The sequence below is a fragment of the Seriola aureovittata genome, chromosome 7, assembly GCF_021018895.1.
Source record: "Seriola aureovittata isolate HTS-2021-v1 ecotype China chromosome 7, ASM2101889v1, whole genome shotgun sequence".
Taxonomy (NCBI): Eukaryota; Metazoa; Chordata; class Actinopteri; order Carangiformes; family Carangidae; genus Seriola; species Seriola aureovittata.
The window spans coordinates 7,809,885-7,831,910 of NC_079370.1; the positions used below are offsets into that span (position 1 = coordinate 7,809,885).

The following is a 22,026-nucleotide window of genomic DNA, read 5'->3' on the forward strand; positions in this document are numbered from 1 at the left end:
AAGTTTGTGCAGCTTTCTATTCGATCGCTTCTTTATATTTTCATGTTTTGATTTACCTTACAAAATTTCTTACACTTTTCTTTCACTGTTACATTATTTATTATTCTAAATAGTACATTAAAGTACATAACTGAGCATTATTAAACCATTTAGCAATAAGTAATTTGATCAGTGTTTTTCAGTGATCTGATACTGCTCTCTGAAGGTCTGGCGATCTGGAAATGAGGAGAGGAAATCTGATTAATGGATTCCGCCTGAATCAATCTGAAACAGCAACAGCAAAGTGAGCTCTCAAGTTTGTGTCCAGGGTGATTTCTAAAAAGGGATTGTGTAACATGATGATGCAATCCAGCTGATAATTGAACATTTCAGGCTTTATTCTGTCCTGTTGTGCTGCACCTGACCAGACAGTGACTGAGAAGAAATCTTATTGAAGCTGTGCTGTCTGCTCCTAATCACATTTCCTGTCTTCTGGTTTGCTGGATCTGTCAGGTCAGAGGAGAAGACATGGCCAGTGCACCAGATATCACTGACTTATTTCAGGACCAGCTATTTTCTGTTTTTGCATTTCAAATCAATAATTTACTTGAATAATGTCTAAACATAACCACGTCACAAAACATCTCTTTCTGACCTATTTCCTTGTCATGTCATTTGAAATATTTGTTAGTCCCTGTTACTGTGTTATTCAGCAACTGCTCTTTAATTGAGAGGCTAAAATGGGTTGCTAAATTATCTCAGAATGCCTCAGGTATGTGATTTTTGTGGCCTGATTAAATTGTTATTGAAGTATTAATGTATTTTACTTTTTACCAGAGGGACATAAGCTAAATTAATCGTCCTTAATTGCGGAGCAGACTGCTCAGCAAGTTTGAGTTTGCATCTATGAAGAATAATAAAGACTCAAATACTGGCTGACCTTTTAGTTCAGCACCATCATTATGATGTACCCTGTCTGGTTAATGAGGCTTCACTTCTTTTGTCCAATTGTTCAGTGTTGCTTAGCATTGCCCCCTATTGTACTATAAGCAGTATTACGCTTATCCACTGAAACTGTAGCATCAGTGAGCATTTGTCAGTAATAATGACTAGTGCAAAATATAAGAGAAAAACATAAAAATCCTTGTGAACTTGCAATTAAGACTGGTTTATACACCACCGTGCTTACTTAGATTTAATATATAAACATATCTGACTATTTCAAATTCAAAATATCTCATTGAACATTTGAAATGAATGAGCATGTGTTAGTAAAACACAGATATAGATTTCAGGACAGACATGAGGGTAGAAAATTATGACAGTGAAAGCATCAAATGGCACTGTCTCATTATTGCAAAACAAGTATATTAATTGTCTTTGCTAATGCACACACATACAATCTTTAAACTAATGAAGCAGACATGATTAAAACCCCCTTTTTATTATCCTCCCAGTCATTCCATGTAGAGAAGGCAGGCAATTAAGGTATACTTGCAATCCCTCAAGCAGTGTGATTTAAAAATAGCATAAACCTTATCATCCTACAAGGAAAGGGTGTGTATGTGTGATGGTAGATATTGTCTGTAAGATGAAGATGGAAGATGCTGGAAAGTAATTAGCAAAAGAGGTGGAAGGAAAAACTGTTGCTCCAATGGCAAGACGTCTTTAGCTACATGGAGTTGGAAAATATATATATGTGTATATATAATAAGGTTATGAATTTGAACATGAGAGTTCAAATCTGACAAGATGATCTAAACTCAAGGTTCAGCTTTGGAGTAATGAAGTCATAGTCAATCTATAGTTTTTCAAAACTCAATGTAGGCTATGATGTGTTTTTCCACCTTTTTTATCGACATGTTTTTCACACCTAGGATCCAACACCCTAGTACCATTTCTAAGTGCTCTTCTCTCCAGAGTCCATGACCCTGACTGCTTGAAGGACACAACACTCAGAAGTTTGTGATCATTACATTTGGTCTACTGTCTACTGTTTCTCTACAGAAACGTTTGATTTGACAAATCCACTTCAGTCTGGATTTGTGATGGATAGTTGAACTCCAGCTATATATAACTGAACAGATCAAGAAAAAGTGGACTTCACAGCTATCATTTTCCCCTGTTTCATCACAGGCTCCAGCTGTAGTCATAATACTTCAAAAGAACATAATTTGGTGTCTTTCATCTCTCTCTCTATCTCTCTCTCTCTCTTCTCTTCTCTTCTCTCCATTGTCTCCCCCTCCCTCTACATCAGCCTCTCTCTCTCTCTCTCTCTCTCTCTCACCCCCCCTCCCCCCATCCGTCACCACACAGCCACCCTCCGTATCTTCTCTTCTCTCTGACACTCTTTGCCACAAGTCTAGAGGTTGTGCAGTCATGCTGTGGTTGTACTACTGCTTAAAGACAGGAAATCAGCACTATTAAACCAGAAATCCACAGACAAAAGAGATTATAAGGTAAGTGTTTAAAGGTTTTTTTTAATTAAAGGTTTAAAATTTGAACTGGTGTTGGATGTCTCTTTGCAAATTCGATTTAGATATGCCTTTGGAAGTTTTACGGAAATGCACTCTTATTCTTGAGCAACTTCACTTATTCAGTAGGTGAGCAACAAATGTGCTACTTTTGACTAAGTGGATCTTTGTCTGTTGCTACAAGAAAACCAGAGATTTCTTCATAAGTGATTTCATTACTTAGGCCACAATGACTTTTGATATTTTGAAACAAAGTGGCATGGTGCAAGAGCGACACAAGGGGTTATTGCTACATCATATTTCAGGGTGCATGTCGCCAGTGATGTGAATGAAATGGATTGTCCGTATGTTTTCATTACTATAAATTAAGTTTTCTGTATGCACTGCTGCTGCTGCTGATTTCTATAAGGATGCCTGGTTCTTAAGAGTCAAAACAGAACACTTTGTCAATCCACAAGGGAGAAAAGAAGAACGCCTGAGGTGGTGTAATATCCCCAGTGCATGCACCTTCCATAGTGGAATTGAGAAAATATTGTCCCTCAGGTCAATAAGAGGCTTTTTGGAAAGTAATTTACTTCAACCACTTCTGCCCATATATATTTTATATGCGTTCACAAGGCAATGATATATTTGTGATGAAAAATATGGTCACTGGAAACAGAATAATGGGGGAACAATGGCATGAAGGGCACAGTAACCTGATTGGGTGAAAACCCTTTAGTCCACCTCCAAGGATAGTAATATACTACATCATACAGTATAAGCTGACTACTTTCCTTGATCAATTTTGATGTATTTTGATGTGTTCCCTGAACTTCTCTGAAAACCTTTCCTTCAAGAGTTTTGTGATTTGCATGTATTTTATATGTTGTTGCATCATGTAAAGAAAAGAAAAAAAAATCCTCATGTTTAAGCCGCTCTGTGCAAACAGATATAGGTGGCCTCTCCAGTTTATTGCAGCATTATTTACTTTAATCAAATCCTCTGACAACAGCTTCCCACACTGAGTTTAATCTATTAATTGCATACAGGTGGTGCACTCTAAGGCAGATTGTTCAACTCAGTGGTTAACTGTCCAGTTAAAATACAATCCCATCTAAGTCCAAAAGGGGGCAGTCTTCATCCTATCAAATATTTAGACCAAAGGACTGAGCTCTGTAGGTATAGTTCAATGCATTTACAGTAAAATCCCAGGTCCCATTATGATTTAACTGGTTGTATTATTTTTTTTCTCTAATATACATAAGGAAAGAGATGAAGAACTTTGGATTTTTAAACAAAATGGATCTTGGTGCTTGAGGAAAGTGTCATGGTTTGCCAGGCATTTTTCAACCATCTTCCCAATATAATCATCAGCTGATACTATAATGATCTTTGTCTGTTTGCCTTGACCTCTAAATGACTTTCTGTCTTGACTCACAAATGTTAATGTTCCTTTTAAGCACCAAGTTCAATATTGACAAAGAGAAAAAAGTAATCACATTTTCTACTTAACCACATCATCCACATTTTTTTGTCAACAGGAAGTTTCCCATCTTTTTCCACTTGATGTAAAAACCTCAAGAAAGTGATGGTTTGTTAGCAGTCAAATAATGACATTTGAAAGTAATGTTCTAAGAAATTATTTTATTCATAGCAGTTAAGGTAATAATGGAAAATTTGGAAATATACAATTTTACTTTTGAATTTTTTGTTAATGTTTCTTTGTAGAAACCCTGATGAATTCTTTCATTAGCTTTGTTTCAGATGCATTCATTATTGTTATAATTTCAAAAAGAACAACAGATTTAAATGATGATTTACTTTACTTCCTAATCACAATATAGCATTAGCCCAGAAGGTAATACTGGAGATGGAGGAATGGGAGGTTTCTGCTTCTTTAGAACCCACAGAAGCCAAAGGGAACAGTTCATCACCAATAGGTATGTTGCCATCGGTAAATTCATTACCATCTTTCTTCAGAATATATATATTTTTTTTTAATCAATTGCAATAAACATGTCAGTTGTAGTTTCAGTTCACTCGTCTACTAAGATTTCTCATAACAAACATTTGTGTTTTTCCTCAAAGTTGACAGGTCTTGTGAGAATCTGGAATGCTACATGGTCCTGATTAAAGCAGAGAAGACAGCCATCGGCTCCATCTGTTTCCTGGCAGGTCCTTTCACACTGCTTGAAAATGCTGTTGTGCTGGGTTTGATTGCTGCCACAGCCTCTCTACGGCAGCGGCCCTCATATCTGTTCATTGGCAGCCTTGCTCTGGCTGATGTCTTCGCCAGCTGCTTCTTCACCACCAGTTTCTTGGACTTCCACCTCTTTCGTCGCAGCGATGGCCCCACGGCCTACCTCTTCAAATTAGGTGGTGTCACCATGGCATTCACTAGTTCAGTGGGAAGCTTACTGCTGACTGCCCTGGACCGCTATCTTTGCATCTACCGGGCCTCCAGCTACAAGGTGCTGCTGACCCGCCGACGAGCCCTGCTCAGCCTTCTGATTCTCTGGAGCACCACCATCTTCATCTCCTTCTTGCCTCTAATGGGCTGGAGGTGTCACAAAGACCTTACTCAACCCTGCTCACGTCTGTTTCCCTACATCAACCAGGGCTATCTGGCCTGCTGGACCAGCTTCATTCTGGTGCTTCTGGCTCTTATTTTGGGAGCTTACGCTCTCATCCTGTGGAAGGCCCACCGTCATGAATCCTCCATGACAAGCCTCCAGGGAGCAGCAGGGACAGGCCATGCCCGAATGAGGATGGATATCCGGCTGGCTCGTACCTTTGGCCTGATCCTGCTCATACTGGTGGGCTGCTGGCTTCCTGCGCTTTCTTTCATGATAGCTGATGTCTCTGTGATCCTGACCCACACCCAACAGAGGGCCTTCGCCTTTTGCAGCACCCTCTGCCTGCTTAACTCTGCAGTCAATCCACTGCTGTATGCCCTGCGCTGCAGAGAGCTCAGAGTTGCTCTGCTGCAGTTCCTACAAAGGTTCTGTGAGATTGGGAGGTGTAAAATGCCTTCAGAGGACTTAAGCCCAGAACCACCGTCCACAGAGGACAACAACCTCACTTGTATCTCTGAGGAGGAGATGCACAGAACCAGAACCACTCGTCTCTACTCAATCTCAGAAAAGGTCAACAATCAGCAGCTAAATGTCAGCAAATGAAGGATGTGGAGAGTTGAAATGAAGAAGTAGCTATACAGATGGAAAAATGTCTAGGAAATGTTAATGGAAGTGTGATCGTGGTGAAGATGTTGATTAAAATCAAGTGATTGGAGATTAAGAATCAAATCTACAATACCTAATAGTAGGATTCATCGTCATCAAAATATTAGAGCTGGCATAACTTGACTTTTTAAACAAGACTATTGTGGTAAAAACTGAATCACAGTCCTGAATATTTTTAGTACAAGTGATCGGAAACATTAGAAAGTCTATGAAATGTGGGAATTGTGGGACATTTTGTGTTTTACATGCAATTACAACAACTGTAAAACAGTGTATGTAAGGAGAAAACATTAACCCCAAGTATTAGTTTTGTCATCATTACACATTACTTAAATCATAACAATTACAGCATTGGGAATTAGTTAGATTATGTGAACTTTTATCTAATCAATTAGTATGATTAACATGGTGTGATTTCAGTATATAATTATCTATTTGCAAGTAGGACACAAGGAATTTTGTAATGTGTTTTCTGATGATAAGTAGGTCTGGAAGGAAGATTAACTAGTAATATAATTCTGTGGAAATACACCGCTATGCATTTGTTTAGGTCAAGCAAAAGGTTTACTCTATATTGGGCTTTTTTAAGTGAGCTGATGAAATGTGGCCATCTAACCCCTAGCTTTTGACCCTCTGCCTCCCATGTCATTGCTTTAAAGCTCTCACTCCTATAATATTGTGTCCTGTGAACTGAACTGCTGACTTAACTTTTGAGTCCACAACTAGTTGTTCGTATGCTTGCTTATGTTTGAGTGTTCGTCACTGATGTGCAGGAACAGAGGACGCTGTGGGTTGCCTATCCTATCTGCACATGAATGCCAGGACTCCACAAAAGCCCCATGCATGGGAGGATTTCACACAATGTTCACCACATGAATCCAAGCAGTGTGCTGAGGTAAATGAGGCACATGCCAGGAAGAGAAAACGAGCACAGACACTAGAACACTCTTTGCAACAGAGACAACTGGCAGCTGCAGTAAAGCACACACTGACTTAAACTCACAGCTGCACATAAGGTTACAAAAATAGAGAATCACATAGGTCTTGTAACGCTTGCTGATTGTAGGTCAGTGGATAGTATTCAGAACACCTTTAAACCACTGTATCAACTGATTAAGAATAATACTTGACCATATCCTGTTTTGACTCTTTATGTGTTCATATTCAAGCAAATTCCATTAGTTTTACCCATCTGGTGTGTGCAATGAAGTGTATCTGTCTCTGTATCAATCGCGTGAGTAGATCTTTGCTCCCAGAGGTTACATGTTGGATACTGGGAATTTGTGATGCCAGAATTTGGAATAAAAAAAAAAAAAAAAAAAAAGAGCAGGAAGATATACTGTTGGTCAAAAGTTTTGGAACACCTCATAATTCAGTGTCTCTGAAAATAAAGCATGGAACCAATGAATAATTGATTTTTCAATGACCTTTCAGTTTTTGGTGACCTAAACTTTATTTTATTTTTTTAACCTTAGGCAGTTTACTGCTTACTTTTTGTATTTCAATAAAAATCTGAAAATTGGGGTGTTTGGGGCAAGAGACTGGAGATGAGAAACAGGAGTACAGTTGCATTTTCATACACACTGTGCTCAAAATTCAACATAAAGGATGATCATACCAGTTTACCAGTAGAAGTTTACCTACCCTTGTAGAGGTTATAATGTTCAAATTCTGTAGAAACTATAGACAGATGTGATAAGATGTGTTACACTAAGAGGTGGAGAGTTTGTGTTTGTAATATGTAGCCTAATATTTATTGCATTCTAAAAATTGTTGCAATTGTCCTTGAATTTGTTTATGTCTTATAAATGTGTCAATGTCTTAATTTTGGAAATGACTGTTATCAATTATCCAACCATTAATTATTTATATAATTTATGGTAGACTAAATAGTAGTTCATATTTCCACTCCTTATGTAATCATCCCCCCCAGAAAATAAATGAATAAACAAATGAATTAATAAATAAATGAATAAACTCTACAAAGAAACATCTGATCAGTGAAAATCTTCATAGATTTCTATCATTTTTACAAGGAGATGTTAAAATGCAACTTATCTAATTGATAATTGTAAAATACTTCCCAGTAGTATTTCCTTTCAGTAATTCCTTTCCATGCGTAGTTTGATAATTGATTGATTTGCTATCTTGCCCCCAGTTGGCCATTTGCCCAGCTAGCACGGCTTTATGACCAACTCCCACTTAAGAGTCGTTAGTTAGACAGCCGTATTTCCTCACGAATTTACCGGGAACATGCCTCCAAGTCTGTGAGTCTGAGGGTGAATTGGGCCCTGTTCTCCTGCTGCTCTTCAGCCCAGTAGTCACATGACCCCACTTCCAACAGTATGCATTACTATTTAAGTAAGAATATAAGTAACAGATTAAGTAACCTTAATCAAATTAATAAATTGGTGAATAGCTACATACATTTATCATAAGACCCTATAATAATTCCAGCGTTCAATGGAAATTTATTCCCAATCAGTTGTGGGCTAGCAGAAAAAAACCTATAACAGTTATGAATTATGTTCATTATTTAGACAGTTTGTTTATTTATTTAGCTTTGCTCTCGTTCAACATTTGGGCTACTTTGAAGAAGAGCTATCACTGTTTCCAGCTCGGACTTCCTTGTTCAATTTTCATTGTACAAGCAGAGACAGCAGAGAAACTCTCTGTATAGAGGACCTTTGGTACAAGTTGGATAATTGAACAAACTGACATTTAGGTGCGCTGAATTTAATAGCATGTCTTCATTAAATGGGGCAATAACACACGCAAATGGTTAACAGCGTTTGGGCAGTATTGGCTAACGAAGAACGAGCTCACAAACGTCAACATGTTTTTGCACTAAGCACAAGACAATGAAATTAGGCAATACCCCCTAAACTGGCATTTCTCATTATACAACGTAAAGAACTGCAGAAGAATTATACTTCATGCACGGACCCTCAGCTGGCATTTTTCATTATATAACATGAGCAACTGCAGAAGAATTATACTTGATGCACGGATAGGGAACGCAGTTACTCAAATGCCACAGTTAAAAAACAATACAACAGTTAAAAAACAATACAACATATAACACGCGATTTCTGCAGTCTGAAAAGATGCAGAGCGCAGCTGCACCTTACTGTGCTTACCCCTTTTACAATGCATTTCCAAACAATTGCACAAAAACAAACAAACTTAGGCTACAGTATACTGTACCATTTCACACCTACACTGATGTGGTTTTCTGATCATACATTTTTATATCTGTTCAATAAATCGTTTTTAAACATTTAACTATTTAAAACTTACCAAGTGTGCTACATGTTTTCAGCTAGCTAATATCCATCAATAATGTATCCACAAACCTTGTGTTTGGTTTTCAAGGGTCATAAATAGACAAAAATAGAACATGGGGATGTTTGTTGTTGACAGACATTAAAAAAATAATAAAATCTTGTTTTTCTTAAGGAGATTAAAGTCTAACATCACTGGAGGTCACTTTTAATCTACCTGAGTTACCTGACCACCACCACCAGACGTCTCGTGAACCTTCAATTTGAGTTCAACGGAAAGCGAGCAACAACAACAATAGGGTTGGGCAGCAAGAAAATACGGCGTAAAAATGGCGAATAGATCACAAAAGCACAACTGATTCTAGTATTTATTACGTATTGAATGAAAGAAAAGTAATAGTCGATAACAACTGTAATTCAAATAATTGGACATCAAAATAATATGTTTTAAATATTTAAAACCCCCCTCTTTCTTCTAATGGTAGGCTCTGCCATTGTGACGTTTTAAAAATTCAGAAAGCAGGCTCGGTCGTTGGCTCACCACTCAGAGAAGAAAATCCGTTGTTGTGGAGAGGAAGAAAGACTGAACACATTCGAGAAACGTTAAACGTACAAAGTACGACCGTTAAACCCCCAGTTTTTGCGGGTCGTTTTTTCTCCAACTTATTTTGTTTCCCCGTTTTGTTTAGCTAACATGGCTTGTGGAGCTACGTTAAAACGGTCGATGGAGTTTGAGGCCCTCCTCAGTCCCCAGTCTCCCAAACGGAGAAGGTGCAATCCACTACCGGGGACTCCTGGCACTCCGTCCCCGCAAAGATGCAACCTCCGTCCCCCAGTCGACAGCCCAACGCATTCGATGTCTCCTACGGCCTTAGGAGGCGAACACAGGCTCACCCCAGGTATGAAATTAAACCAGATTTAGCGTCTTTTTCTGCGTTTCAGGGTGGGTGTCATGGGGGAGGGGGTTTGGGTGGAGTGGAATGGAATGGATAGCTAGCTTGTTGAGAGAATCAGAATGGGGGTTGGAGGCTAAACGTTAGCCCGGCTAAGCTAACGTCAGGAAGGCGAACGTCGTCGCTTAGTTCCCGATGCAGACAATTTTAATCATCGTAATAAATCAGTAGACGCAAAAGGTAGAAGTGGCTCTATAGGTATTTGTTGGTGGCCTCTTGCCAGCTCATTGTATTGTGGCATAGTTGGCTGAGTTAGCTTACATAGGCTAATGTTGATTCGTTAATGAAAATATTAACGTAGAGAAGTTTTTTCCTTAGTTAAACCAAATACTATGTCTAGCACTGGGAAAGTTGAATATAGCTATATTACTGCCATAATCAGATTTACCGTAACCATCTGCAGCTTTGGTGTGGGTTAATTAATATACAGATATATTTCATTAAACATTAATTTGAAAACTGGAACAAAAGATCCTGCTTATACTCTTAACACTTGGGTGACAACCTAGCCTGTTGGCTTTCCTGACAAGACAAATGGCATCACAGCAGCAGGCAAATCATCACAGGCTGCTAATTAGGAACTGTCTGGGTAATGTACCTTTGCTTTAGCACCACAATCGTCTTGCATAGAGGTGGGGGTTATCATTATGCACCATAACCATTTCTGTTCCTCTTAAGGCCTGGAAGGCATTGTTCATTTCCTTTATGCCTGCACTCTTCTCTACCGTTGACATGAAAGTGCAGCTCCGCTGTGAGCATCGGACGTTGTGGGTCGCATATAACACTAGCTTCAGTAGACACAAGATAATTACATAGATGTCTCCACTGCTATGCAGTAGCTTATTGTATGTGCCAGTCACTGAGGTATGAGCAGCATGACAGTAGTGATGCCTAATCCTTGGACTTTTTGAATTCTAATTAATGCAATTGCTCGAAGTCCTCAAATTCATTTGAGAGAAAAAAATGTGAGAGGGTTACAAGACTGAGAAAGCTCTGCTAACTGTACTAAGCCCTGTTGTTAACTCCTACATTAACATTATGTGCCTATTGCACAGCATATCATAAAGTGCAGGGTTACCTCAGGATCCCTGTTAACCCTCCTGTTGTTGTGAAGTTTGTCTTCCATCTTGCCACCAAATAATAACAATTCCAATGACAGTGAAGAAATCAGTAATGCATAGATGCATTCCTCATAACCAGTTTTTATAGGCATGTAACTGCTTGGACAAATTGTTCCATCCCTAATAAGCACCCAGTGACTGTGTTGAGCTGCATGTCTCCTCCTACTTCAAGTGGTTAAATTGAAAGAGGTTTAAATCTCCTTATTTCTAACTTTATTTTTTTTAATTCTAGATTATCAATGGCTGTCAGGCAGCACCCCCCTTAATTCTGTGCTCTTTGACTTGGTTTCTGTTGTCATTCTTCATGGAAGATTTACCTGCAGTGATGAGGTAGAATGTCTTGTGTTACCTGAAAAAAGAAAGTGAAATGTAAGCTGTCAGTCAGGATTATTTTCATTGAAACAAACTAATAAGAGCCCATACACTCCCAATTTGCACAGTGTATCTGTGGCATCATTTATTAAAACAAAGGGCAAAGCATGGTCTCTGTCGTTTCTGGCTTAGCACTGTAAGAAAAAATGTGCTTCATGGTGCACATCAGTGCAAGATGATAATGGGGTGGCGCACATCCCTATCCCCTCTTACACAGTCTGTTCAAGGGGGGAATGTCGTGCCTTTATTCCGCTTTGGCATTCTGCATTAAAGGTAACACAGAATGGGCGGGCAGCGTTGTTCCGGCATCAATCTGGCAGCAATGGTAGCTGCAAAGCCAGATCCACATGTGTTTTAAAAAAAAAAAAAAAAAAAAAAAGGCATGGCATGATGTGACAGACGCCAAAGCTATTGCATTACACGTCACACCTCTGACTCCGAAAAGCCGGCATGCGATCTAAAATCACACTCTGAGGTGGCATCGGGCCAGCTTTGTTGGTTCAGTGTAAACAAGCAAAGGCGGTGTATCGAGGAGTCGTCTTAACAGCAATATAGCGAGATCTCTGTATAAAAGTGGCTACTCGAAGAGAAAGTCAGGAAAGGTTTTGGATATTGATGTCATCACAATTGGCTTCATGTAAAAAGCATTTATTTCTTCTGGTGATCTGTGTAAGTGTATTTTGTTTCCAAAAAAGGTGCAAGGCAGTTCCATGAAGTTGCTCTCTCTTGGAGATGAAGACATATTTTCTTGCCCCTGTTGTTGTTCATGCAATTTATGCAATCTGACTTGCTTATTATGTTTCTTCAACAGGGATGTGTTTACATTGTAGCTATGTTGCGTATTAGTACACAAAATGAATCATTAGGATCAGTTTATTTGAGGTTGTCTGGACTGACGTTGCTTATCTAGACTGGACTTTACGTTAAGAATCTAACAGGCCTTCAGTGTGTTCCATTTCTTTCAGACCCTGACTGCCTAGCTGAATTATAGCGCAGCAGCTGCATGGGTAAAGTACTGTAGATTTATCTGCTGTAGACATGAGGTCCAGAAACCAGGTATTATGCTCACCTTCACCCAGAAAGAGGCCCCTCATGGGACTAGTGCAGTGAGCCTGCCTTTCTGCTGTGGTTTGCCAAGTGAAAGCAGTTTTGTTTTTAGCGAAAGGTCAGCCGTCATCCCGCCCACTTGTCTCTACATACACTTGCTTTCCAGCTAGTCAGGTTTGCTTGTGGTGAACAGGGCTGTGTGTGTAGGCGAAAAACAGGGATATGACAATATTAGGTAATTTCTTCATTGTATAGATAGGATCACTCTCTCCATTTTCCTCTGCCTCATTCTTATGCTGCCAGTCTGGGCTTGTGCTCTGGTAAAAATTCCCCAAGATGACAGATGAGCCTGGTGTTTTCCTTGGATATGATGTTGAAAGTTGAAAGGCTAGGCTGGCTGACTCTTCTCTGGTTTACAGCTTGGACAGAAAGGTGCGCAGGTCATAGTTCAGACCTAAAACCTGGGTCATGCTGCAAAAGTATTCAAGCATTATGGGCTAAACATAGCCTGCTCTATGGTCAGCAAGTCAGGAAGCAGTAACAATGGAATTTGTACATGAATTATTAAAACACAGTACAGAGAAATCTTTTAGCAGTGAACAGATAATTTCATTTTGCAATGGCAATTGGTGGGAATGCTTCGATCCAACGCTTTCTCTCCCGATACTGCATACCAATACTGATGCTTGTGCTCTTTTTTTTTTTTTTTTTTTTTTTCAAAATTTTAATTTTATATCTCTCACTGTGTCCATCCCTGGCAATAGTGGTCCTTGCTAAAGTTTCTGGAAATTCAAGACCCTGTTGATGGGTAAAATAACCAGATGTCAGTGTCTTTCTTTTTTCCTCCATTGAAACAAATACATGATCAATAAAGGCAAGTCATTACATGTGTGCAAAATATGGTGCAGGGGCGGCTACCATGGTAGAAATATAGTGTATAACAATCTACTTGTATACTCTTGACCAGTCTTATGTGGATTAAATCAAGGTTGCCATCATTTCAGAATATATGAAGTTTATTCCTCCAAAAAACAATTCAGTGGTAGCTTATCAAGCATGTAATAAGTAGAGGCGGGCAGCTTGCTAATAAAAACCATATACATCATTAGTGGATATTGTTGTTAAAAAGTGGACAAGTACTCTCTCTCAGATTTTAGACCACTTAATGCTAGCCCTACCCGAGTTAATCAATAGTGTCTGGAAATAATTTATTCTTCTGTGGCAATTGTCTTGATAGTCCATGGTTAGGGTTATTAGGGTTGATATTTCTGCTGTTTTTAAACTAATAGCCATCATTCTTAAATCTTTTACTGCAGATCGGTAACTTAAACTGACCCCTAATACATCAAACCTCCTTCCTGGCAGTTGGGATATTTGAAACCCACCTCCCCCAACAATCATGTAGCAGGGGAGGGTGAAATGAAATGAGTCAGCTTTGTTTTCTCTCCAACACCATGTCCAATCTATCAGGCCGATCTCCTGTCGTATTCACTGTTTGGCCTGTGCCTAAGCTTTTTAGCCAAGGCTTTCTCCGCTGTGTTCCTGTGGCTCCCGGAAGTCTCTGTGATTGATTACTTGGCCTGGTTGTGGCAGGGTCATTGTTGCCAAGCAACGACCAGAGTTGAGCTACCAATAGTTGGCAGAAACTAGAAGTGGCAGGCAGCAGGAGAGGGTTTTCATTTGTAAGTCAGATGAAGCCAGGAGTAATGATAATCGTCTGTCGGTCATGAATGTCTAACAGTGTTCAACTCGTTTAAATCAGAAATCTGAATTTACTACATTCACTATGCAGGAGATAAACATTCAACCACCTCAACCCATTCATGAGACTGCTGTCATAGGTTAATCTCTTGTCTGCATTTAGAGACTGAAGTCTGCAACTGTGTTTATACTTAGTGTTTTATCAACACTAAATTACAGAAATACACAGAATTATGGTACCAAACAAAGTTAGATTTGGAGCCACCATGCTCTTTCTTGCTCACCTGCTTATACAGTCTGTGTTTTAACAACAATCACACTGGGTTCCCATTTGTAATACAGGGTTTCCCCCAGGAAATTTTTAAACAGAGGTTGTAAGATCTGCCATACCCATTCTCTGTACAAAAACATCATCAAAAAATAAAACATCACCCTGCTAGGAGGTACTAGTAGTGTGATGTTTTGTTTTTACTCAATTAACCCCTGAATTCTAGGTTTGTGATACTTGGGGGCTGATTGTGGGGACATCAACCTAATTTCTCTCTGATCTTATTTTACTATAAAAATACCTGTGTAATTATATAGTTGTTGTTCTTCTTGTTGTTTTCTTTCCGTTGAAAAGCCGGGGTTAGATATAGGTAGGGCTTCACCTGTCACGTCTTGTAATTATTGATTAACCTGCTGATTAATCTTTCAGGAAATTGCTTAGACTATATAATGTCCAAATTCAGTGAGAATGCCCATCACAATTGCTCAGAGCTGATGGTCACATATTCAATGTTTGTTTTGCCAGATTTACATAAAAAAAAAACCCCAAAGATATGTCGTGTACAGTAATATAAAACTGAAAAAAACGGCAAATCTTCATACTTGGAGCTGTAAACTGAATATTAGGTAATTTTTCTTTATTGCTGTGTATTTTCTGTCAATCTAGTAAGCTGCTAATCATCATTGTCAGCTCTAGTTTGAGCCCCTTCATGGGTTGGGGATGACGTTGATCTGTGCAGTGACATAGTTCTATTAAGAGTGAAAAGCCCAGTGGTAGCTAAACAAACAGAGTCTGTTGGATTAGGACCCTGTATTGTTGATACTGGAAGCTTTCAGAGGCCACATGCAGCAAGAGGAAGGGTCTCAGTTAAGGTACCAGTTCAGTAATGCATGACCACATATAACAGCTTTCTTAAAATGACTAGAATGAGAGAAATTATCTTATTTTTATAGCACATTTCAAGCTAGGAGTGCTTTCCAGGGCATGAAAATGGCATAAGAGAAGCTAGCCAAACAAGCTTACTGGAGAGTAGGCTGAAGTGGCAACATGGCCTCTAACTCTCCCTCCCCACCCAAGATAAATGAGGCACAGTTCCTAGATAGAGGTTCAACATGTATAGCGACTTCACGTGTGAATTTTGCTAGATAAAGTCCCTCTTCTACATTTCGTTATCAGCTCTGGTTGAGGCCATGGTGTTTTTCTGTTTTTTTTCCAAGGACGTTTTTGAACATTAACCTTTATAATCAGATATGTGTGGTGCAGTCTGTGACCCATGTTTAAGCTGTTTTGACACTGGACAGCAAGGCAGCATAAGATTCAGCCTAATGAGGAACATGATCTAGAGATAAGTAGCTAACCAATGTGCAGGGACCACATTTTCATGACCCATCATAGCTTTATGCACATGCACCACCTGTATTGTGTTGTTTTGTATTTTATTTAAGTCCGTACCTGTGAATTTTCACATTGATTTAAAAAATCTACTGAAAATTATGGGGCTGTCACTAACAGTCATTTTCATCATTGATTACTTTGACCATTATTTTCTTGATTAATAATTTTTTGGTCTATAAAACATATTAAAAAAATACGAAAAATGCCAATCACAATCACAGTAGAGTACTAGGTGACATTATTAAATGTATGTTTTTGTCCAACATCCTCAAAATATTAAATATACTATCAAGAAATGCAGCAAACTCTAACAATTAAAAAGCTGAACCTGAAGTTTTGCTGTTTTTTCTTGTAAAACAGTTAACTAGTTATCAAAATTGTTTATTTTTAGCCAATTCTATCAATCAACCAATTGCACATGCTTCACTATACTGATAACTGCTTTCTAAAGCACTTTGTAAGTTTTGAAATTGACATCCTTCCTCACAGGCATCCACTGTCTCATTAATTTTATTGTGGTTTTTATAATGTCATGGTGGAAGTACGTTTGTGAGCAGGGACAGTTTCAAATCTTTTTTGGTGTGCCCAAATGCATGAAAGACAGTGACATCTTTGAGGACCTTAGCATTACCTGCAAGCCACCATCTTTGTAATGCAAGAAACAAGTAAATTTATATGACAATTTTCATATTTTGTGTTTAAGGCTGGGCCAATGGGTTTGGTTTTTCTGACAACATACTGTAAAATGTGAATGCCAGAGCACAGATTTCTGTTTTCTGTCCTTATTTACAGCTTGGGTAGATGAAATAATTGTGACACCAAGATGAATACAGAGATAGAAAGCAAATTTGGAAAGAAAACAACCCTCAATCACATCCCTGAATGCACAACAGACTATCAAACCTGCTGTTGTTGCTGTTTTTTACATTGTTAAGCTCCAGCTTCAAAGTCAGAGTAACATTAAACAAATTTAAGTTTCCATATATCCTAAATATAAGAGCAGATAATTGTCTTAAGTACATGTACTTACAGGTATTTTTTCAGGAAAATGGGAGCTGCGATTATCATGAATATATCAGGGCTGTACTATCCGTTGCAGTCGAGTATCGCATAGATCCTTCTAAACAAATATGTACATCCACAAAAACTTCAAGAATATGTTCAACCATTACACAGGCCTCAGAAGAATGAGAGGCTTTTACTTTGTTACAGCTTAGTAAAGAACTGACTTAAGTTGCAGCTTAGACATGAGCCTTTTCACCAGCTGCAGCTTGGCATGATGTCGACGTCATGAAAAACTTCGGAAGAGAAGTGAAAGTAATACAGTCACAAGATCAGAAAGTGTGTTGAGTCAGCTGTGTGCGTGTGTGTTTGCTACAGCTGTAGTTGGTATGTTAATGTCAGACCTCTACTTCCTGTCAATGAATGTTTTGTTTTGGAGCCCATTTTAAGTGTCAGATAGCACAGAGGAAGTGAGCATCACTAGTTTATCTTAAAAATACTGTGGACAATTAAGTCTTCCTGCAGTAGTCCCGGTTGATGCTAGAATACATTCAACATTGTATGGATGTGGTTGTGGTGGGTGTAGTATTGAAAGAACATACATTGAAGACTAATATTTGAAAATACTGGTAGTTTCATTCCTTCAGTGAATCACTGGTCAACTCATTGAATATAAAACAATATCCTGGGACAATCACTACAAGATAGATTTTAAATGGCTTTAATCAATAGTAGCTTTTCATGATCAAAATCATGACTTAAACAGAACACTGCACATTAGGCCCTTGAAACCCTAAAATGTTTGTTCTTAATGATGGTTGTATTATAATTAGTAGAGGTTCACAACATTGTTTGCATGTTTATTTATTATTATTGAAACTAGTGAGAGAGCCTGGAATGCATCTTGTGTACAAGCCCACTGGGCCCCCACTGGTTGGAACAAGAGATATCATTTTTTCTTTGCCAATTCCGATACCTGGACTTGTGTATCGGCTGATACCGATTCTGTACCAATGTGTTCAAAGTTTTGTTTTTTGTTTTTTTTTAGCTTAGCTTAATCTGCTAAATACGACTAACCCAGTATGGGCGTGATATGATAGCTGTATGGCATGGCTCAAGTTAAACCCCTTGTAAAACATGATCTAATACATGAATGCCATAGAGTCTCTCTCTTTTTTTACAGTTGAAACTGCTTATAGTAATCATAGTATACACAAATGCTGTTTAAATTATTTGCTTATACTAATGAAGTAGTTCACTTACAGTGATCATTGTGAGTCTTTTCATATTTGACAACATATGGAAAAAGAATTTGAAACTGTTGTAGCCTGTGTCTGCAAGCTGTCATATGATGAGGCGCACTGACTTATTTCTTGGACTGTCTCTCATATCATCTCCCTGAGTCAGTGAGTGTTTCTCACTCACTGACTCGCAATAATTGGCTGAGTAGCATCATGTGACCAGTGCCATAAAAGCTAGAAAAGCTACACCGGTTAGAAGGGAAAAGCTCTGTCAAAATGTAATAGTTCTCAATAAGTTATAGGTCCAGATCTGGATAGGACAGCATCTGGGTCTGGACGTGAACTGCAGTCCACCTATTAGTGACTTTGGCCAATGGCTAATGTTACTCTATTTGCCAGGAATCAATTCTTCTCCACCGCTCTATAACAGTAGCTGCCACTGATTGCCAGAGCAGCTTCCTGTGTAGGCTACTGTTTTAGACCAGCGAAAAATAATTGATTTCAGGGAAAACTGCTGTTTTATCTGGGTGAAACAATAAATCAAAATATCAGATTGGTGCATATAGACTCGCGAACTCACCAATTCCTGGTCCAGTATTTTAGGCATTTCCAATACCAGTATCACAATCGGAGCAACTTTTGCTGGAACATATGTGAGTGAGCACTTTCTGTCCATTTAGTTTTTGACCTTGTTCCTGTTTGCTTCCTTACAGAGCAGATTTTCCAGAACCTCCGTCAGGAGTACAGCCGGATCCAGAGGCGGCGGCAGCTGGAAGGGGCCTTCAACCAGGCTGAGGCCTGTAGCTCCAGTGACGCTCCCAGCCCCAGTTCATCCCTTAACGCTCCCAGCTCCCCACCAGGTAGGAGAATTTACTGTAGACTTTACACAAATCCATACACTTTTTTTTATTTTTATGAGGACTACAACTCCAGAAGCCATGTCTTCTGGTCTCATACATACTATATTGGTTCAAATGTAAGGAATCACCATTCCAAATGTATAGATTCTTTAAGGTTAGTTGTAGATTGAACTAGGGCCATGTATACAGTTTAGAATTTCCTCTCTTTTGCTGCCGACTGCAGAGTACCATAACCTTTTAGTCATTTGTTGACAGTTTACAAACATTCAGATTTGTAACAACATAATCGCAGAAGAAAGGGGCTCTGAAAAGTCACTAATTCAAGCAGCAAAGCCAGTAAGTTTGCAACACAGCCTGTAAACACCCCCTGATGACATAATAAACTCTTTGCACCAATTCATTTCGAACAAGCAACGTCAAATGGGGAAACTCCAGCACTCGGTCAGTTGCAGACATTCACGTTTTTGGCGCTGGCCCCACTGTTGCAGTCCAACTACAGCATAATTGATCATTCATATTAACAAACATGGCATATTTTCTTTTTGCTTCTGCTCCTCATTGTAAACACATTTGTGCTGCAATAACAGTGGAGCAGTTTGACGTGTGAAGCACAATTTTGTAGTTAAGGTGTGAGATGTAATGCAAGTCCCAGGCCTTCAGAATCCTGTGCTTCTTTCCTTTCACTCTCCAGAACGCTCTCATACATCACACTGACTGGACTGTTGCTAACTCTGCTTCTTTCTGTCTCTGAGACTGCTGTTAAACCTTCATCCTTGCCCTGCCATCCTTGCCTGTGATTTACAAACATTTTAGTCTAACCAACTCATAGCAGACCTCAAAGACCACTGGGTAATGAATCACCTCACTAGAAGTGGCTCCAGGTGTGCTGTGATGGACACATTGATGGGACTCAGAGAAAGGGACAACATTAGTGCTGCATGACCCCATTGGTCATGCAGAGCTGAGGGACAACGCAGAACAAAGCTGTAAATGTGCACCTGGCCGAGCACCTATTTTTGGAGAGAGGACAGTTCTGCTAAGGTGACTTATCATTGCACAGGAAAGGTTTGTAATTCAGCCTTTTTTTAAAGCTGATCTGATTCTGTGTTTCACAGGTGCCTCAAGGAAGGACCAGCCTTCGTTCACACTGAGGCAGGTGAGCTACCTGTGTGAGCGCCTGCTCAAAGATCATGAGGAGAAGATCCGGGAGGAGTACGAACAGATCCTTAACACAAAACTTGCAGGTAAAAATCCTTCTTGTTTTAAAAATAAATAAAATATAAAAAACCCCAGGACTTTGATTTCAAAACTCACAATTCACCTGGTCCAAATGTTTTACATTCTGGCAGTGAAGATCAGTAAAAGTGTGACTGTAATGAGAAACATCCTTCCCCCTCCCTTTTGAGAATCTTTTCACATCATATCTGATAACTTCTGCAGTGCTGGCATCCATGGCTTCCTCAGGGTTTATATGAGCTTCTAAATGCCAAGTCTGTAAATGGGCAGGGAATGAATTATAGCAGCTGGAGTGAACAAGTGCCATAAAATAAGTCAATTCTGTTTAGCCACTGACGCAAAGCTGTAGGTACTGAGAGTATGTCCATGTTAAGCCAGTTATATTTTTAAAAACATAATCTTTTTTTTTTATCTCTTTTTAGGCCTTCTGTCTGCACTAAGCTAATGTTTTCCTTACCCAATAACAGAACCTGTCCAAAATGGATTGTAGAGTGTATAAATGTCAATGCAGATCTGTCATTAAACTACTTTTTGTTGATTTTGTCAGATGACTTCAGCACAGCAACTTTAGCATGGCTGCTGGTCAATATCATTTATTAGCCACAATTGTTCTTTTTTCTGACAACAGAAACTGTAATTAAGAACAACTACTGTATATGATGGGATTGATTGTATGGAAACAGAGTATAGGTAATCACAGAAAGCAGGAGGAGACTGATCATAGGTTTAACAAGCTGAGACTTGAGAGCCTTACCAGATGTTGACTCTGATGTGCAGTGTTGTTGTTTGCCAACTGAAAAGAGGATGAAGTGAAAGGAAAGATTTACATTTTCCTGTTCACGTGTTTCAGTGTGGACAGAGATCTATGCAAAAAGACCTGGTATCACTGCTGTGGATGCAAGTCACTTTGACACAAAACTGTTATGATAATTAGTCGGCTTAGTGTGGACATACACTCAGTCATCTGCTCCATTTGGTGTTTGAAACTACAGCACACAGCTTCACTTCCACCTCCTTCTCCTTCCAGAACAATATGAATCTTTTGTGAAATTTACACAAGACCAGATCATGCGAAGATACGGAGCCCGGCCTGCTAGTTGTGAGTATCGTAAACCATTTTCTTCTACGTGAATATTTTTTGTTTAATCGGTGTTCAGAGTTTAGGATCATCTGCTGGTTTTACAATATCAATCATTTCATGTGTTTCAGATGTCTCCTGAACTCGCGTGGATTAGATCCCAGCTTCCTCCCACAAGATGGCTGCTCTTCCACTGCCCTCTTCCACTTGATTTTCATTTTACTCCCCTATTTTTTCCCTTCCATCTCAAACTGTTTGGGTGCCATGGTTTATCCAGTTTTTAATCCAAAAGTTGATTTCTTACTTCAAAACTATTGCTGCTGGCCAAAAGTTAGAATCTGAAAGATAAACTATGTATGAAGCCCTCCCTTTTTTGCCCTTTTTCTTGTTGATATGCTCTTTCTTAAAATCCTGACTAAAGCAGATCTGTGTCAAATCTCTTGCCGGTGCTGTAGAAAAAGCTTATTGGCTCATATGATCATTCTGTATAACCTTCCAGCAGCTGTATGTAATGGCTCCTTCTTCTCACGTTGTCCCACATTTCTTTCCCCCCACCTCGACCCCACTCCCTCCTCACAACTCTTTACCTGAGAATGTGGATTTTTCTCCCTTTTGAAAAAAATAAAAGTTCTGTGATTAAAATCTGTTGTCTGGCAAGTTGATTTAAATAGAACTTTGTATTTTTAGCAATATGGGTAATGGCAAAAACAATATCAACACAAGGTCAGTAGTGGTAGCTATTCTTGGGATTTCGATTGTATCACGTTCTTCATCAGTAGATGAGTTGGCTC

The 22,026-nt window shown here is 39.1% G+C and overlaps 2 protein-coding genes across 2 annotated transcripts; both read left to right on the plus strand.

Annotated features, from left to right (window-relative positions):
* Positions 1-2,347: 2,347 nt before the first annotated feature.
* cnr2 (cannabinoid receptor 2) lies at positions 2,348-7,637 on the plus strand. Its single transcript, XM_056381200.1, has 3 exons — positions 2,348-2,438; positions 4,280-4,375; positions 4,524-7,637. Exons 2-3 carry the CDS (start codon positions 4,306-4,308, stop codon positions 5,612-5,614), a joined length of 1,161 nt encoding a protein of 386 aa, XP_056237175.1. The 5' UTR covers positions 2,348-2,438; positions 4,280-4,305; the 3' UTR covers positions 5,615-7,637.
* A 1,848-nt stretch (positions 7,638-9,485) lies between these two features.
* akirin1 (akirin 1) lies at positions 9,486-21,877 on the plus strand. The gene is made up of 5 exons (XM_056381738.1): positions 9,486-9,860; positions 18,775-18,921; positions 20,037-20,165; positions 21,185-21,256; positions 21,367-21,877. Exons 1-5 carry the CDS (start codon positions 9,656-9,658, stop codon positions 21,375-21,377), a joined length of 564 nt encoding a protein of 187 aa, XP_056237713.1. The 5' UTR covers positions 9,486-9,655; the 3' UTR covers positions 21,378-21,877.
* The last annotated feature ends 149 nt before the right edge of the window (positions 21,878-22,026 follow it).

Excerpts from the sequence above, each read along its gene's own strand:
- akirin1 (XM_056381738.1), top strand. The coding sequence starts at position 9,656 with ATGGCTTGTGGAGCTACGTTAAAACGGTCGATGGAGTTTGAGGCCCTC. Across the intron at positions 9,861-18,774 it reads CGAACACAGGCTCACCCCAG|AGCAGATTTTCCAGAACCTC; the intron begins GTATGAAATTAA and ends GCTTCCTTACAG. Across the intron at positions 18,922-20,036 it reads CGCTCCCAGCTCCCCACCAG|GTGCCTCAAGGAAGGACCAG; the intron begins GTAGGAGAATTT and ends TGTGTTTCACAG.
- cnr2 (XM_056381200.1), top strand. The coding sequence starts at position 4,306 with ATGGAGGAATGGGAGGTTTCTGCTTCTTTAGAACCCACAGAAGCCAAA. Across the intron at positions 4,376-4,523 it reads GAACAGTTCATCACCAATAG|TTGACAGGTCTTGTGAGAAT; the intron begins GTATGTTGCCAT and ends TTTTCCTCAAAG.